Below are 17,968 nucleotides of genomic sequence, written 5' to 3'. Positions count from 1 at the left end.
TACTCCCCTTCAAGAATTCAATACAAAAGAGTTATTATGATTTAGGAATTGGAAAAACAAGCAAAAATAGTCAGGTTTGCTAACGTCTTTTAATTAATTTTTTTTCTTCGGGGGTTTGCAAAAGAAGTCTTCTACTTTGCTTTATTTGCTAATAGAGTCTTCTAGTTTCACACTTTGCAAATAGAGTCATCACATTTGAGTGAATTATCCAAATAACATCATGCTATAATTTTGTGACCAAAATAACCATGGTACATTTTTTTGACTCGTACATGGGACCAAAATGTCCAAATATATGTGAAAAGATGAAAATTACATAGTAAAAAGACCAAAATAACCTGTGGCGCTCAATGATATGTTTGAATAGGGTGGATCCCACCAACTCAACTCAAACCCTTGTATAAGGTGGGGCCCACCATTTCACACCTCACGTTTTGACGGTGTGGGTGCCACCAACTCAACTCAACACATGCATTGGCTGGCACCACCATTTACCGCATGTTTTGTAAGGTAATTCCTACGATATCCACCTGGGCCTATGCATAGAGTGGGGCCCACTATTTTACAACTCATGTATTGATGAGAACGTCACTCGAGGGACCTCACTTCTCTTTCGGAGGCATAGGTTACAGTTGTTGAAAAGTGAATGACCTACTTCTTGCCGAGGGATGGGTTAGTTGACCGTGATGGGAGGGGCGCCCCAACGGGGGTTTGCATTAGGGGGTTGTTCAGTTGGGTCCCTCACTAATTTTCATCTCTCACAGACTTGGACATTTTGGTCCTTTATGAGTCAAAAAAATTCTACCATGGGTAATTTGGTCACAAATTTATGGCATGACCGGACTTGCCAACTTCACTCAAATGTGATAACTTATTTTGATTCAAGTGTTTGATTCAGCATTGTTTGATTGTAATTACAACATTGTTTGATTACAACATTGTTTGATTCAAGTGTAATGTGAGTGTAATTACATCATTGTTTGATTCAAGTATAATGTGAGTGTAATTTCTGCTTCTATGAGTTGAGTTGCCTTGTCTCACAAGAATTTTTCTTAAAAAATTGCGTCAACGTGAAAAAATCCGGCCCGACCCTACCTGACCCGAGATTTATCATGGGTAGGGCCGGGTTTGGGAATTGTGGGTTTTCCGAAAAAAACCCGACCCGCCCGACCCAAGTTGCAGCCCTATGAGAAGGGGCGCATTTATCATTTCCCCATTTTAATATATACCGAGATTTTCTCTTGCCTAGAAATTCTGACACATCCACGTGTACGGTCAAATTAGGGGAGTCACACTTTTCAGGGGTCCCACCATACGGGGTCCTCCAAACTCCAAAGCATATAGTTCTTTCCAAAGCCAAATAAATACTAGGGTTTCTAGGGTTTATTTAGAAAGTTGTTTTGCAAAGCAAAAGAAAGAAGAAGAGAAAAACAGAAAGAGAGATGTTTCTAGGGCAAATTCCTCGCAGGCCTGACAAAGCCACTGCGTACAAGCAGCTAAAGACCCATCTGATGATAATGGGAGTATGGGTTTCTATCATCCGAATCACTCCTTATGTTCTCCACTATCTCACCAATGAACCAGAGCAGCTCAAACTTGAGTTCTAGGTATACATATATCAATCCCAAAACCCTTCTTTGCTTGTTTTAAACAATCCATGAAAAACCCATTCCTTTTTATGCATTAGAATGGTATAATCTTCTTCAAAGGATGATATTTGATGTAGCAAAGGCCCCCATATTTGTTATTCAGATGTTGTGATTTCATTATCTTTGATTGCTTTTGATAAATCCTTGAAGAACCCATTTCGTTTTATCACTCCTTATGTTCTCTATTATCTCACCAAAGAACCAGAGCAGCTCAAGCTTGAGTTCTAGGTATACATATATCAATCCCAAATCAATATTAGCCATGAAAAACCCAATATTTTTATGCATTAGAATGGTATAATCTTCTTAAAAGGAGGGTATTTGATGTAGCAAAGGCACCCGTGTTTGTTATTCAGATGTTGTGATTTCATTATCTTTGATTGTTTTTGATAAATCCATGAAGAACCCATTTCGTTTTATCCGTGTTTTCGATGCTTTGTCTTTTAATTGGGATACTTTTGGAGCACCCAAGAAACCCATATTCTTGATTCATTTGTCGGTGTATTGCAAACAATCATTTGAATCTTTTTGTATCTCATATCCTTCTGATTGAATTGGAGGGAAGCCTTATTGAGTTTATTTTTGAGTAAATAATTATTTGCAACTGGTGAGATTTTATTCTGATATATCTGTTTCTGAATGGGAGATGTGTCTGGTTATCGAACGAATTAATGGAGGAACTGATGTGATGCACTGCCTGGTTTTTGTTGGATAACTTTGTTGTTCTATTTCATGGGAACTCTAAAGTTCCCATTGACATTGGGTCCTCGTGGTTCATCAAACATTTTCTTGATTTAGTTACTTTGATGAGGCCTCCACCTTCTATTGTGTGCTTGTTAAGGAGAAAGGAAAATAAAGTCAGATCTTTAAGTTTTAAGGGCTTGTTTGAGTCAAATACATTGGGTCTTAAATTGTGGCTTTTTAATGTTTTAGAAATGGATGCAAATAAAAAGCAGAAAAGCCAATTTTTTTGCCACCAAGAGGCTATACTGCTCTCTCCATAACTTTCCTGTTCATTTAATGTCTTTATTCTAGAGTTCAATGGAAGTCTTTTTTTTATCTGATATTCTTCTTTTTTAATTGTATGGAAGCCTTATTGGAGTCTATTTTTTGAGTAAATAATCATGTGCCCCTGTTGAGATGTTATTCTGATATTTGTTTCTGAATGGAAGATGTGCATGCAAACATATCTGGCTATCAAACAAATTAAAGGTGGAATTGATGTAATGCGCTAGGTCTATGCTCTGTGTTATCCTGTTGCCCTGAAGAACTGCTCTCACCTCCACCTCATTAGATTCAATGACTCCTAATGGGCCCAAGTAGGCTCATTGGGGCGTACTATGCTCATCAACGAGAACCCCACCTATACCTGCTAGTCCTTGGTTGCTCATACTAGATCCATCAAAATTAAGCTTCAGGAAAATTTGGGCCTAGAGGGGACCACTCAGGAGAATGTATGTACAACTGCTCACTATTTCTCCAGCCACTCCACAAGTGATAGGAAAAAACAAATCTAAATAATGAGAAGATCTTAACCCATGAAATTGTTAAGGAAATCACTTCCAGTAGATGAAGTGTGAACTCTTGACTAAACCTTTAAAAACTTATGAATTCCTTTCCTCCCATAGGACCCAAATGGTTGCCGGTAATACTACTTGCCAAATTAGTTTCCCTTTCTTTTTCCAGTGAGCATAGGCCCCTCTCTAACAAATCTATAATCCTGGAAGGAAAGACTTGTACCAAACCGAATCTCTGAAGTATTCGACTCCAATATCATTATAAAAAAAAGTATTCGACTCTTCACTTCTCTTGCCAGGCTGCAATGAAGTAGCATTTGATTCATAGTCTCTCCTGACTGCACGGGACAGTGGTCGGTGATGAGCATGTTACGGTTTTGCCGATGATCTACTGTGAGTATTTTATCAGGGAAGGCAGTCCATGCAAACACATGAGCCCTTTTGTTGGGTTTTTTTTTTGTGGTAGTGGTGGGGAGCGGCAATGATGCTCCACACTTTGGCTATTTGCTAGGAAGCTGGGGAAGGTACACCCTGATGGTAGAATAATTTCACGCTAAAAAGCCAAGAGGAACTTCAGGTCGAAATCCTTTTGTCTTAACCAGTCTTTTTAGCATAGCAGGATTCCAACATCCCCACGGACTGAGCCACTTGTTCCAATTCTCTGTTAAAAAAAGTTAGGTCTGAAATTAATATTCCACGAAATCCCACCCTCCACCCGTTCAAAGTAGTCTTTAACAAAGGGTTCTTTTTCCAAAGTTATAGCAAATATTTCCCGAAACTCTACAAATAATGCCAAAATTTTAATTCTGTCTCCCAAATATACTCTGAGCAGTGTTTTGAAAATCAAATTGTAAATCGTAAATCGTAATCGGGGTCGAATCGTATCGGATTGTAAATCATATCGTAAATCATAAGATTCATTCAAAAATATAAAAAATATGTATAATAAAAAATTATAAATAAATTAAAGAATAAAAATGGCCAATTATTCATTTTTCATCCAAATTCATTAATTCAAACAGAAACTACCATGATTAGCATTCAATATCGTAATATGAATTGTTTGGTGACAAGCTTGACACATGCTAATCATCTCATTCTCATCCAAACCTATGCATCTTGGTTAATAATCTTTAAAAAAAGACAAGATCATATCAATTCTCAAAGTCTCAAACATCAAATGACAAATATCAATCATAAAAGACAGGAATCAATGTCGTCCTTATTATGGTAGTCTCCCACCTCGACTCCCACCTCGACTCCCACCTCCATGTGAGTAATTTCTTCAACAAATGCTTTGTGCTCGACTGGTTCGATTCGTTCGAAGTCCTACTCCTCCTCTGTCTTTTTCCTTCTAATGAGAGGGATTTCAAAGGCTTCTTGTAATGTAGAAAGGAAATGAGGTCTTTTGAAAGAAAGACATATTTTCTTTTATACAAAACTTAATTTGGATAAATCGCATAAATCATATGAATCGTACGATTTACTATCGAATCGTAAGATTCAATAAAAAATCGTAAGATTCATACAAATTAAGATTCAATCATGAGATTCAAATCGTTTTGCCTAAGAATCGTAAATTGAACCGTAAATCGTAATATTTTCGAAACAGTGACTCTGAGTACCCCCTCATTGAACTTATACCTTTGCCTCAAAATATCCTACGGTACTGTTAATCCATTGCACATGTACCTGTTGTAAGAAATCCAATGTTCCGGTGACAACTATATTTGTTTCCAATAACTTTGGTCCATAGTTGATTTCGTTTTTTTTTTTGAATCACAGCCCACAGTTGATTTCTCTCCTCTCCAAACCTCCAAAGCTGCTTACGTAGGAGTGCATTATTTACTCTTTCAATTTTCTATAAGCCACCTTCTTTAATTAATTTAAATTCTCTCTTCCAACTTACCAAGTGCAACTTCCGTTTATCATTCGACCCTCCCAAAAGGAATCTCCTCTAAATTTGTTCTATACGGTTGATCATACTCTTCGGACATTAAAAAACCGATAGATGATAGATAGGAATGTTTGCTAAGACTGATTTTATTTGAGTGATTCTGTCTCTCATTGATACAAGGTTCCGCTTCCAAGCGTCCAACCTATTCTCCACTCTTTCTACTATAGGATCCCATGCCTTCTTTTTTGGTCTTCCCACCCCAACTCACCCCAACTGTAGACCAATATATGTCATATACAGCTGGTCCATTGTACATACTAATAGCTTTCCAAGTTCATCAATCTCATCATCTAAGGTATGGATACCCATAATTCTTGATTTATTAAAATTGGATCTCTGGCGTGTGATTGCTTCATAGCATTGAAGGATAGCCTTTAGGATCAACACCTTGCCTACATCAGGCACACTGAAATCAATATATCGTTTGCGAACTGAAGATGAGGCACCTCTAATTTGTTAGAAGGATACTCTCTTGACACCATCTGTTTGCTTGACAGAAGCCAATTGGCACAAGGGTCGCCTACAAGATCAAATCCTCGCACAGTAACAAGAATAGGGATCAATCTTGTGCCTGTACTTAATGATCTACAGCATGTGTGGTATGATACACACGTTGTTGTGCAATTCGAAAAAGCTCCAAGCAATCTCGAACTAAGTATCGCCCCCTGGAGATTAGCCCATTTGTAGACGTGATCATGACCGCCAGGCTCTTCCATTTCATTTCAACATGTGAGAAGATTGACAAAAGCAGATCATTCATAAAAAGAAAATTTACAAACACAGATGCCGATAGACAAGATCGATTGGGGTTGAATAGGAAAAGCTTGGAGTTATTTGATGTTCTTCCTCCTTGATAGATAGCTTTTGGGGTTACATTTTTTTATTTTTTCTTTGTATTATCTTCTCCCCTGTACTGACCATCTTGGTTGTTTGGGGTTCCCCCTCTTCTTATCTCTATTAATATAATTTTCGCCTTAAAGAAAGCTGACATCATGCTCTATCTAGATTTTGCTATATAACTTAGTTGTACTATTTAATCGAAACCCTAAAGTTCCCATTGTCTTGGTCGACCTGGCTCATGAAAAGTTTACTTGATTTAGTTACTTTTTTGGGGCCTCCAGCTAACTCTAGGGTAGCCCAAACTTTTCTATTATGTGCTTTTGAAGGAGATGGAAAATTGAGTCAAATCATAACATTGGGTCTTCGTGGGTTTTTAATGTTTGATATAATGGATGCAAGTAAGAAGTAAAAGAACCAATTTTTCATTTTCTCCAATTTTGGTTTTGTTGCAGTTATGCAAGTCGCTCCACCTTCAAGGTCAGTCTCTTCGACCCCACCGGTTCACCACCTGGTTTCCTTTCAACTGTAGTAACCTCTCTCTATTGCCTTTTATCAAGAGGGCTCTACTCCACTACCCGTGCGAGATACCCCATCGCCATCTATGGCTCCTTCACAAGAGAGTCACCGTATGATGATCTGCCCCCTCTCTACCTAGCAGACCCACTTGACCCATATCCTGTCCGATTCACACCATATGGCGATGAGAGCAAAGGAAGACTTTCTCAACCTACTAGTTTTGTGTGCCATTCAACATAAATTGCCCTACTTACGGATTCCCAACTTCAGAGTGAGCCCGCCTGCGTCTTCCTAGCAGACAAATCACCAAAATGGCCTGTAGGAGTGAAGGGCGAGATCAACACCTAAATCTAAAATGAAACTTGGTTTCTTGTTCCAATCAGCCCTAATCTCAATGTCATTGGATATAAATGAGATCAAATGTATCGTTGATAGCACAGTTGAATCGTATAAAGCGTGTTTCGTTGCTAAGGGTCCAATCACCCGGGGGGGGGGGGGGGGGGTGGGGGAGAACGGCGCGCAGGTATGGTGACACCTCCGGCCTTATGGTGAAACCTTTGTACGGTCCAGATTGTCCCATCGCTTGTTATGGCTGATACGTAACTTTAAACGTTCACAATGCGTTCTTGTATGGATCCCTTCAAGAAATCTATTCTATGCGACAACCTCCTGGATTCATTGATGCTTGTCATCCACATCATGTATATTGTCTTCATAATGCTCTCTACTGCCTTAAACAGGCGCCACAAGTGTTGCATCACAGGCTTGGCTCGTTTCTTATGGAGCTTGCTTTCTATGGCTTTAACATGGATACGTCACTTTTTATACTTCAGAGTTCAGACTATAGTTATCAAGTTGCGAAACGAATTCTGGAAGCGAAACGTGAAAGAAAAGTGAGAAATATGAGCAAAAATAGAGAAACGAGAAACGATAAATAGATTGAAAATATATAAGAAATGCATTGAGAAACGTCTTAGGAAATGTGTTAGAAATGTTTCAGAAATGATAGGGAAACGCGTATGAACATGGGAAATATGAAATATGTGTTTTTGTGGATTTGAAATTCTATCAATTTCAAATTTCGATGAGCTTTTATGCATAAATATATGCATTTATAATTTTTTATAATTTTTACTTAAATTAGAGACATACATAGATAATTTTTGTATGTTGAAATCCTATTTGGCAACCCAAGAGGGGGGTGAATTGGGTTTCTTTTTAAAATTTTGATTTTTAATTTATAAAACTAGATTTTTGTATTTTGTCTTGAAAATATAAAGTAGAAAGGAAGAGTGTTACCGATCACCAAGAGAGAGAAGAGAAAGATGCAATCCACACAACACACGCGATTTATAGTGGTTCGGTCTCCCTCGTCGAGAACCTACGTCCACTTTGCCAAGTTTGTCTCCTTGGCTTTCTCCACCAAAAATGTCCGAATTCACACCAAGCCCGATTCGAAAAGGCTTACAGCACCAATAGAGAACTCTTTTCTCTCACCACACCATCACACTACAAATGTTTTGAATAACGGGGTAAAGAACTCTCTAGCCTCTTTTTAGGCTTGATACAACTCTCAAGGCTTTCTCACTAAAGAGGTATTACAGTAAATGAACCTATGATCTCTCAATTGACAAGAATCACAAGCTAGGGCACATCAAGGTAAGAGATCATCAATGCAAAAATAGTTTCAAGGATTTTTCAAAAGCTTTAGATGATGATAATGAAGGCATGGAACCCTTTTTTATAGAAATCAAAGAGCATTTGTCCGTTTTACTTTCAAAACAAAGAAGATTTATCAAATCCCATGATTTAGAAAATCAATTTTAAATTTCAAAATTCAAATTGCGACGTTCACGGACGGTCGGAAGTTTCGCGGACGTCCGGAATAACGGATGTCCGCATATTGCGGTCGTCCGAGATTCTCGCTGGAATTTTTTTTTATAAAACTTCTCTGGTAAAACAGTACACTCCGCGGACGTTTGTTTTTTAGGGTCGTCCATCTGAGACAAAAACATGGTTTTTAAGATTGTTTTGAAAAACCACTTTGTGCCTTAACAAGAATACAAGTCATGAGAGATCTTGTACATACTATTTGGAGATAAACTTTGCCTAGTCTAGTTGTCTAAGTTCTAGTCTTCAAATCTCCAGTTCTTCAAGAATTCGGTTGCTTGGCTCCTCATGGCTTCATTCTCACTTGACTTCCTTTTGCTCTTCATGCTTGATTGCTGCTTAAGATTAATGGGTAGCTACCATAACTATGATTCTCTTGACCTGCTAGTTACACACATCTTTGTGAACAAGTCATTAGTCCATTTTATTTCAATCAATATAGGTTTGTGATCTATCAAAACTGGGTACATGTGAAGCTCTTAGGCTAACAATACTTCACATATTTTATTTTTTAGTATAATATTTTACTTATTTTTATTTTTTGATAGGACTTATTTATTTTTACTTTTATTACTATATATACTATTGTTTTCTATTTTTAATATGTATTCCACAGTTTTTGGGGGTGTGGTTTCTTCAAAAAGTTTTTTGTATGTTTCACATGCATTTTTTTGACAATTAGGTAATTTCATAAAACCAAAAGTTTTAGGGAAGTGATGTATCTGCCCCTTCCGACTACTTGGGACACCCAGCAGCAGTGGATCAGTGACTGCAGAGAGGCTGATGTACTTCACGTTAGAAAGATTCAATGGTTCTGATACACTGCTGCTCGGTGCCCCAAGTAGTCAGAAGGGGCGGATATATCACTTCTCAAGTTTTATTCCACAGTATTTTAAAATGTACATTTCATATGCATTTCCTATGATTTGTGGACACGTACACGGGTGTCGTGTGTCGACACAGACACGGCGAACCCCCAAAATTTAGAAACTGGGATACGGTAAAATAGTAAGTATATATATGATACAACATCAAAACTTAGTTAAAGAAGAGCTAAAAAAGAGTTAACAAGAAAAGAGGTAAACACAATATGCAATAATAAAACAAAATGCCACACTTGATACAACACAAAAACGTGTCCACACACCCACATTAAGTAGCAGTACATTTAAAAGTGTCCAAAGGAGAGTGGACACAGGTGGACATGCGTGTCGTGTCGGACACGGCAAGACACGTGTGTCAACAATAAATTCAAAGTGTCGGTTAAATCATAGTGCATTTCCAATACGTTTCTTATGCGTTCACATGTTTCACATGCATTTTCAAAATGTTTCTTACGTGTTTCACACATTTTGGAAACGTTTCCCCATTTTTTTGTTTCATGTTTCGGAAACTCCGAAACTCGTTTCCAGGGAAACGAGTTTCCCACCCGCCTAAGGCGTTTCTGGCAACTACGCTTCTGTTGTCACCCGGAATGAAAACTCTGCCATTAATGCCCTACTAAAACATCATGGTCTCAAATTTGCTATTAAGCATTTGGGCTTGCTACATTATTTCTTGGGTGTTGAAGCATCTACTGTTTCTCAAGGCCTTTTCCTTTTTCAGTTAAAGTATATCTCTGACCTTCTCCATCGAATCCAAACGGATGGTGCCAAGCCTTGCCTCAGATCGGTCTCATTAGGCCAACAACTCTATCCGTTCCATGGCATGTCTCTATCTGATGGTTCTGAGTTTCGTAACACAGTTAGCACGTCACAATATATCTTCCTCACTTGCCCGGATATCTCCTCAATGAATAAAGTTTTGTCAGTTCATGCAATGTTTGACGGATGACCACTGGATTGTCATTAAGCATGTATAGCACTATCTTAAACACATCCTCATGGGATTCTTCTCAACTCAACTCAACTCAGCAAAGCCTTTGTCTCAAACTAGTTGGGATCGGCTAAATGAATCCTTTAGAAAAAATTCATGAAGAAGGTAAAAGGAATCTACCCGGCTCTAATCCTAGTTCTAGTTGGGTTCTTCTACGTGGATCATCTTCTTCCATTCTATCTTATCCAAGGTCATGTTCTCTGTTATGTTCCTAGCTATCAAGTCTTTCCTTACTGTTTCTATCAAAGTTGTTTTCGGGCTGGGATTCTTATTCATCTTTTTTTTTGAAAGGTATGGGATTTCTTATTCGTCTTTCTACCTCTCTGCACGTCAATGCGTTTTGGATGCCGATTGGGCTCGATGTCATGATGATAGGCACTTCACTCGTACCTATTGTATATTCCTTCTTCCGAACATCATCTCTTGGTGGTACCTATTGTATATTCCTTCTTCCGAACATCATCCCTTGGTGTTATCACAAAACACACTACCTATGAAGCACGGGTACGGGGTACGGGTATGACACGACACGGGTACGTGGGTACGTGATTTGCCAAAAAAACCGAGTGCGGGTACGTTCGGGTACGCCGAATATAATAATATATTTATAAAAATAAAATAAAAAATTGTAGAGCAATCAAATAACAATAACATCACCAAAATGGAAAATTATAATATTACTCTTCATTTCATAAGTGACTAAGTTCCATATTTCATAACATGAGGCATCAATACATCATTCATTAGAAAAAAAAAGTCTGTCACCAGTGTGTTGACCAGTGCCTGACAAGATGAATAATTTTTAGAGACCAAATTATGAGATTTTTTTTACCGGACTTTTGGGATTTAATAATGTTTGGACAAAATAGATTTTATGAATTTTTAAAATTTGAAAAATACCCCACCGTTTGGAAGTTAAGAAAGTTAAAATTTTGACCCGACCCTTTTTCTTTGAATTTTGTACTAGAACTGGAGAGTTGACTTTTTTTCCTTTTAGATTTGGGTGTTGAAACTATTTTTAATAAATCCAAAAGGGGGGTATTCCGTTATTTACATGTAAATCTTAAGTAAATGGACAATAAAATAGTAAAGAGAAGTACAGGAGAGGAAAGAGAAGCAGCAGGACGTGTCGGGTACGCGAGGTGCGCACCCGACACGCATTTTTTTTTTTAAAACAATGGGGTACGTACCCCGGACGTACCCGGGGCGTACCTGGACGTACCCGTGCTTCCTAGCACACTACTGTCGCAAGATCTAGAACTATATGTTTGAATATCAGTCTGGCTTACGCTCCTATAAAACTCACATGGCTACAATCCTTACTCTGAGAAATTGGTGTATTTCTATGTCACTTACCAACACTTTGGTATGACAACATTGGTGTGACTTATCTCACAAGCAACCCCCTCTTTCATGCATACACCAAGCATATTCAAATTGACTTCCACTTTGTTCACAACAAGCTAGCTCGAAAAGGTTTGGATGTTCAATTCATTTCTACAAGGATCAAATCGTCGATGTCTTCACTATGGGTCTTCAGGACAACGTTAGGGATTTATTTGGGACAATCTGAATGTGATTTCTCGCCCCATTGGCTTGAGGAGGGGGTATGTTGAAGATAACAGTGGCAATCAGCCAAGCAAGCTAGATTTGAGTGATAAGGCATGAGTCCTTTAGAACAGAAACCATTTAGAATAGAAATTCTCCCCATTCAGGCCCTGTTAGATTTGAGTGATAAGGCTATCCATTAGAACAGAAACCATTTAGAATTTTAATTCTCCCCATCCAGGCCCTGTTCGTTTTAGATTATGACAACCGATTGTCAATCCAAAACCTATTATTGGACCCAAAATTATATATAGGTTTTGGGTTGGCAATCGGTTGTCATAATCTAAAATGAACAGGGCCTTAAGAAATCTATATTCTCTATAATAGTTCTCCATTATCTTTATGTTTGTAAATTTATGTATCATTGGTTTCTTAAAAATAGTATCTGTTTTTCTCACACAATTAATGAGAAAGAATCCCAAAAGAACGTTTTTTCTATTAGTTAGGATGAAAAACCATTAATCTTATGACTCTTTGTGCTGTCTCATTTTATCTTGTCAAGAAGAACTTGCAGTGTTGCAATAGAAGTAATACTGATTTTAGCTTTAGCAATGGTAGTTGCTAAAGCTAAGATTTTGGTAGACATCTTGGTTACTTATCTATACACTTTATAGAAATTACTTGTATAAAAGAGCGTGACAACTTTTTTGCAGTGTGAACTTTATTGTCATTCTATCTTTAAGTCAAACTATCTTTATGTCCACGTGCTCTGCTGCTTTTAGCATTGCGTTTGGTATTAAAGACAAGTGTTGAATGTCCCTAGACGCAAGGAACAAGATTCGTAACATGCCCATCTCTCATGTTGGTAAAGGGCACCAACAAAATTTTAAGAATTTCAGCTTTTCATTTTCCAAAATCTGTTTCCAAACACTTCATAATTGTTGTTTAATCTACCTAGAATTTGGGAATTTCATTGTTTTCATATTGTTGGGGGTGCACAAGAGTTAGAGCTGCATATCTACAGAAGAAAGAAAATATGCTCTCAGAAAAGCCTTTAATCCTTAAAACATAATGCAAGGGAAAAAAACTAGACAAACCCTGGGTCCGTCCATTCAGCTGCTTTGCTCCTTTGGGAAAGGAAAAGGAAATGACGTGGCAAATGGAAAGGAAATGGAAAAGAAATTGAAAGGAAATCCTGTGATATGGGCGTTTAGTTGCCAAAACAAACAGAAAATCACAAACGGTTGAAAAGTGAGGCCATGTGGCTGATCTCTCATGCAACAGCCTGCCCGCGAAATGCCTTTTGGCATGGTCCCTAGAAAATCCCTTCTTTCAAAACACATCTTATAAAATAACCTGAGATTTATTAACCTTGACAAGGTTTGTAGAATATCAATACCGTCTGCAATGTGTTTGAAACAAGTCTTGCACAATTCTGAAATTGGGGCTCGTGATTGTTCCTCTCTATTGGAAGTGGTGAAATTGGGGCTTTTCCTGAGATGGCTGAGAAAATGCATACTGCTGCTATAACTATGTCACAACCCAGACCTATGGAGTGTCATCTATTACTCCATTTCATGTATTTCTTCACCTGTAGATTGTTAAGCGTTGGGAACAATCTGTGATCCTTTGACTCCTCCAAAATTCATGCTCAATGAAAAATTTCAGTGTGGCTTCTTTTAAGTTGGACACAAAAAAGGGTCGCATAAATAATTCCCTGTTTGTTTCGGAGTTTGGACGAACTGAAAGGAGCAAGGCTGACCTGAGAGTGACACGTCTGGGGCTTGAATTCGCTGCCAGTCTTTGTATTTTTGGAGCAATATTACACATGTTCTCTTTAGTGATGGAACCTTATCCTTGAATTTAGAGCTCAAACCAACCACCAAATTCATCTTCCTCCGGAGAAAACCTGAAGTCCCCACACTACAATCATCTACTCAGTTTGGCTCCCAAAAATCTAAAATTTTCTTGTAGCAAAACATCCCCAAATCATTAAATTCCCAGCTTTAAACAACTGTTAAACTCCTCTTCCTCCTCCAACACCCTAAATCCCCCACCTTACATTCATCTACTTACCATTCAAAAAAAAAGTCATCTACTTCATTCAACTGCAAAAGAATATACCTGATTTACTCAAAACCCACCAAACCCTTAGATTTCTATAGCAATAAACAAGAATTAACCCAGGAAAAAAAACAGATAAACCTAAAATATTGCAGAGGGATCTTTTAGGTAGACTTGGCGATCTTCTATGTTCTGCTAATCTTCCTCCGCAATGCCTTCCAGCGTTTTGATTCCATTTGCAGAAGAGGGTTTGCGAGATGGATATATTTGAGAGGGTTTTCCAGATAGAAAGGAAAGGGAACCCTTAACCCTAACGCAGAGATTCGAGGGTTTTCGAGATGGAAAGGAAAGGGTTTGCAATAGGTTGAATGGGTTGAAGACGATGGAAGGCTATCACAGATATCAATAACCTGAAAAGGGCCAAGATAGGCTGAATGGAAGATGAAGTCGACTTTTGGGTTTTGGGTTTTTGAGTCTCGATAAAACGATATTCGCCAGAGAAAGTTGCTCTTTCCGCTCGATTTGAACGGATTTTGAGCAAGGATTTTGAAAGTACATGTCGGATTTGACCGATTCCATGTCAGAATCCCCAAGACCCGAAGTTACACTACAAAATGCTGAATTTTCCCTCTTTCTGTGGAAAACGAGTCCTTTTCCATTTCCTTTCCGGCCGAAGTTATGCAACTTAACAGACCCTAGGTGTCTAGTTCTTTACGAGGTTGAAGTTTAGGATTCTGGGGAAGGAAGATACTATTGATCACTTTGGTCTTTCCCGATGATGGATGGTCTCGCAGGCTAACACTTAATGTGATCATGTGAATGGTAAGCATTCTATTTGGAAGCTTCATCTGATTCGTGAATGATTATAAGTCTTCCTGAACTAATTGTACTAGCATGTTTGAGAAAAAAATCAGAAAAAGATTATTGCTCCAAGTAGAGTCCTCCTTCGTTAGGGTGACTGAAGTTTAACTTTTATGGGAATTCGAAATGGAAAACGGGACGTGTTGGGGGGGACTGGAGGCCTTTTTTGTGACTATGAAGGTCAAATTGTCCAATCCTTTTCAGAACCAGTTGGGTGTTGTGGATCCAATGAAGTGTAGCACGAGCTCTGTTGTGGGGACTATTACTAAGGTTGTTTGCGAAGTCTATGGCTGACCCCTTTATCACAGGAGGACTCTTCAAATGCACTTGTGCGGGCATGAATAGAGCCCTGGGTCCTTGCAGCTGGCCAATGTATTATTAGAGATTCAAGATCTATGCTCAATCATTCGCCCGTTGTTTAGCCTCAAGAAACAGTCGGCAATTTGGGAAGCGAATAAACTGGCAAAAGAAGGCGTGGATAAGGATACAATCACTTTTTTTTTATTTTTCAGGGCTTTTGATAGAGTAATTCAGGTTGTTGCTGCTGTTAGTGAGGTGCAATAGAGCCGGAATTCCACAGATTTGTGATTTTCTTTATTCAAGTGGGTCGCGTAAGGTTTTGGGTTCAGTGGCTGTGTGTGTCTTCTGTAAGACACTTTGTTCCCGTTTCAGGTTTCTCAGCTGCTTGATCAATAAAATTGTCACTTTTCAAAAAAGAAAGAAAGAAAGAAAGAAAATGTACCTGCATGTTTCTGTAACAGCCTAACACAATCACATAAAATTAAACTATTCTACATTTCCTATCTATAGGTATAAAAATGTCTCTTTTTTTTAGGGACGACTTTCATGGAACTCCCTCTTCATGCATTCTCATGAAAGTGGATTGTTTTTGTGAGAGATCCTACAGTATTTGGATGGTACTGTGAACATTTTGAGTTTGCGATAAACAGTTCATTTTGACCATTGTGCTCAATGTTCAAACTCCCATTGATCGACTCTCAATGAGTTTTCATTGATCTGATTGGGAACTGTTGGAGTGGTTACAGAATCCAAGTTTTTTGCAAGTTTGTTTTGATTATATTGGCTTTTCTGGGTGCATTGTACATTTATTTTCATGTTATTTCTTTGGCAATAACATTAGACAATTTCTTCTGAAATGCTCTTCATTGACGTATTCACATTGTCATTTTACCTTTTAGTTGCTTATTTGAGTTTGAAAATTTTTGCAGTAGGCTTTGGAGGTCTATGGGATGAAGGAGACAACTCGTGGTGGCTCTCTAGCTATGTAGTCATCTCCTTCCTGGAGCCTCTAGGGTTCTTGTTCTTTTACTTGAGCAGGTAGGATTTTTTAACTGCATGTTTAAAATGTCAGTATTGGCGATTAATAACTATCAGGTACTCGGTATATTGGCCAAACTGTAGTAATTGATCTTCTATTAACAAATCTATACATTTATATCGGGTTTTGCTGCAAAAATGGAAATACCAACCCAACCTTACCCTAAATCGGGTTGAACCCGCTTTGTTCGGATTTGAGCCCGGCCGACGTTATACCGTATATGCAATTCCTTCTGGGTTTCTTTCGCTGTTCAGTGACTCCTCAGATCAGAGGCATGGTTTTAAATTTTGGTTTCGGTTTCGGCCACCACCGAAACTAAAATATTTCGGTTTCGATAGAAATTTCGGATGAAATCATGTAAAAATATGATAATAATTTTGTTTTTTTTTTGTTTTTTTTTTAATTTCCGAAATGTCTAAAATTTCCACCGGATTTTTGGCAATATATATGGAAATTTGGGTGATTTCAGTCGAAATTTTGGCAATTTCTGTGGAAATTGTAACATTTCCCGAAATTTTGTAAAAAAATGGGTAAAAATAATTTAAGCAAAACTTCGGTGCCGAATTCATGTAGAAAAACAATTTCATGTAAATTTCTTGTCCGCCGAAACCGAATTATTTCCTTTTGGCTTTAATTTAAAACCATGGTCAAAGGAAAGGACCTTTGGAAGTGTTACTGATCTTACATGGACTAAACTGAGACATTAATGAAAAAGAAAGATCATGGTGCAACAGGAATGATATTGCCACCCTTATTTTTTGTTCTTGCCACCCATCTCGTTTATTTAGATATTCTCTTTTCCATTGGTTGTAAGTTGTAACATATAATTGTAAATTTTACTAACCAAGGGGAAGTTCTACGCAGCAAAGACCAAAATGAGTGGGTGGCAAATGGCAGTACAGTTAGCGTTTAGCTTAAACTATTAGAAGCCTGATGTGGGGCCCAGGAATATGAAGTTAAACATGATCCTGACCTTTCATTTTGGTGGGTCCCACCATGAAGATGAGATATTGCAGAATTATCACATGTCAAATTTTCCGAGCCCTCTATCTGCCCTCAAATGGACGGTTAAAATGAGAAATAATATCATTCCTTAGCTATTTAGCAAAGGTGTTATAAAATCCCCTTAGTGCAAATTGTGGTTCAGCTGTTCACTACGAGGATAGAAATCCGAGAATAAGCTGTTCTTGTGATTGGCTATCCTGTTTGGATAAATTTAGGGAAATGTTATCAGTACTACTGTATTTTGATGATCGCACTCCTCACTTTATTAAAAGTACGGTATGACCCGCACCATAGGATGATCCAAACAGTCCATCAGATGGGCCACAGCCTATTTCCTAAATAGGTTGTGCCCCAAAAATCATTTCCATAGGTTGATCCTAACACTCCGATCTGAATGTTCGGGTTGATCCTAACCCCTTATAGATTGGAGGGTTAGGATCAACCTATGGAAATGATTTTTGGGGCACAACCTATTTAGGCTGTGCCCCATCTAATGGACGGTTTGGATCATCCTATGGTGTGGGCCATACTGTACTTTTAATAAAGTGAGGAGTGCGATCATCAAAATACAGTAATGCTGATAACATTTCCCTACATTTATCTTAAAAATTTATGTTGGTAGCTGTTTACCAAACTTTGTTATGATATAATTTTATTTAAGAACAAAGGTTGATGGGGGGCATACCAAATCCATCCAAGGATAAAATAAATCCCGAATTCTTTTCCCCATGGTGAACAGCCCCGCTAGGTGCGAAGAAAAGAGAGATTAATGCATTTTAGGACTAAAGTAATGGGTAGATTAGTACAATATAGAACCTTTGATTCCAAAGTTTGATCTAATAAATTCATTGCTTAATTTTTTGTAAAGAGGATTCATTTTTCAATAGAATCACAGGTTCCCTGATTC

At 38.1% G+C, this 17,968-nt stretch overlaps 1 protein-coding gene across 2 annotated transcripts; it reads left to right on the top strand.

Annotated features, from left to right (window-relative positions):
* Positions 1–1,353: 1,353 nt before the first annotated feature.
* Positions 1,354–16,194, top strand: TOM6 (translocase of the outer mitochondrial membrane 6). Of its 2 annotated transcripts, none has more exons than XM_077360280.1 (2): positions 1,354–1,607; positions 15,950–16,194. In XM_077360280.1, the coding sequence occupies exon 1, from the start codon at positions 1,443–1,445 to the stop codon at positions 1,605–1,607; it is 165 nt and encodes a 54-aa protein (XP_077216395.1). In that variant the 5' UTR covers positions 1,354–1,442; the 3' UTR covers positions 15,950–16,194. The 2 variants fall into 2 exon arrangements, with proteins under 2 accessions (XP_077216395.1, XP_077216394.1); XM_077360279.1 differs by having other exon boundaries at positions 1,356–1,607; positions 15,947–16,194.
* Positions 16,195–17,968: the final 1,774 nt, after the last annotated feature.

Source organism: Tasmannia lanceolata, unplaced genomic scaffold, assembly GCF_043159265.1.
Source record: "Tasmannia lanceolata isolate RefF3 unplaced genomic scaffold, GAP_Taslan_0.1 ptg000018l, whole genome shotgun sequence".
NCBI classification, from domain to species: domain Eukaryota; kingdom Viridiplantae; phylum Streptophyta; class Magnoliopsida; order Canellales; family Winteraceae; genus Tasmannia; species Tasmannia lanceolata.
Note: the sequence above shows the minus strand (reverse complement) of the source record. Positions and strands in the feature narration are given on the sequence as shown.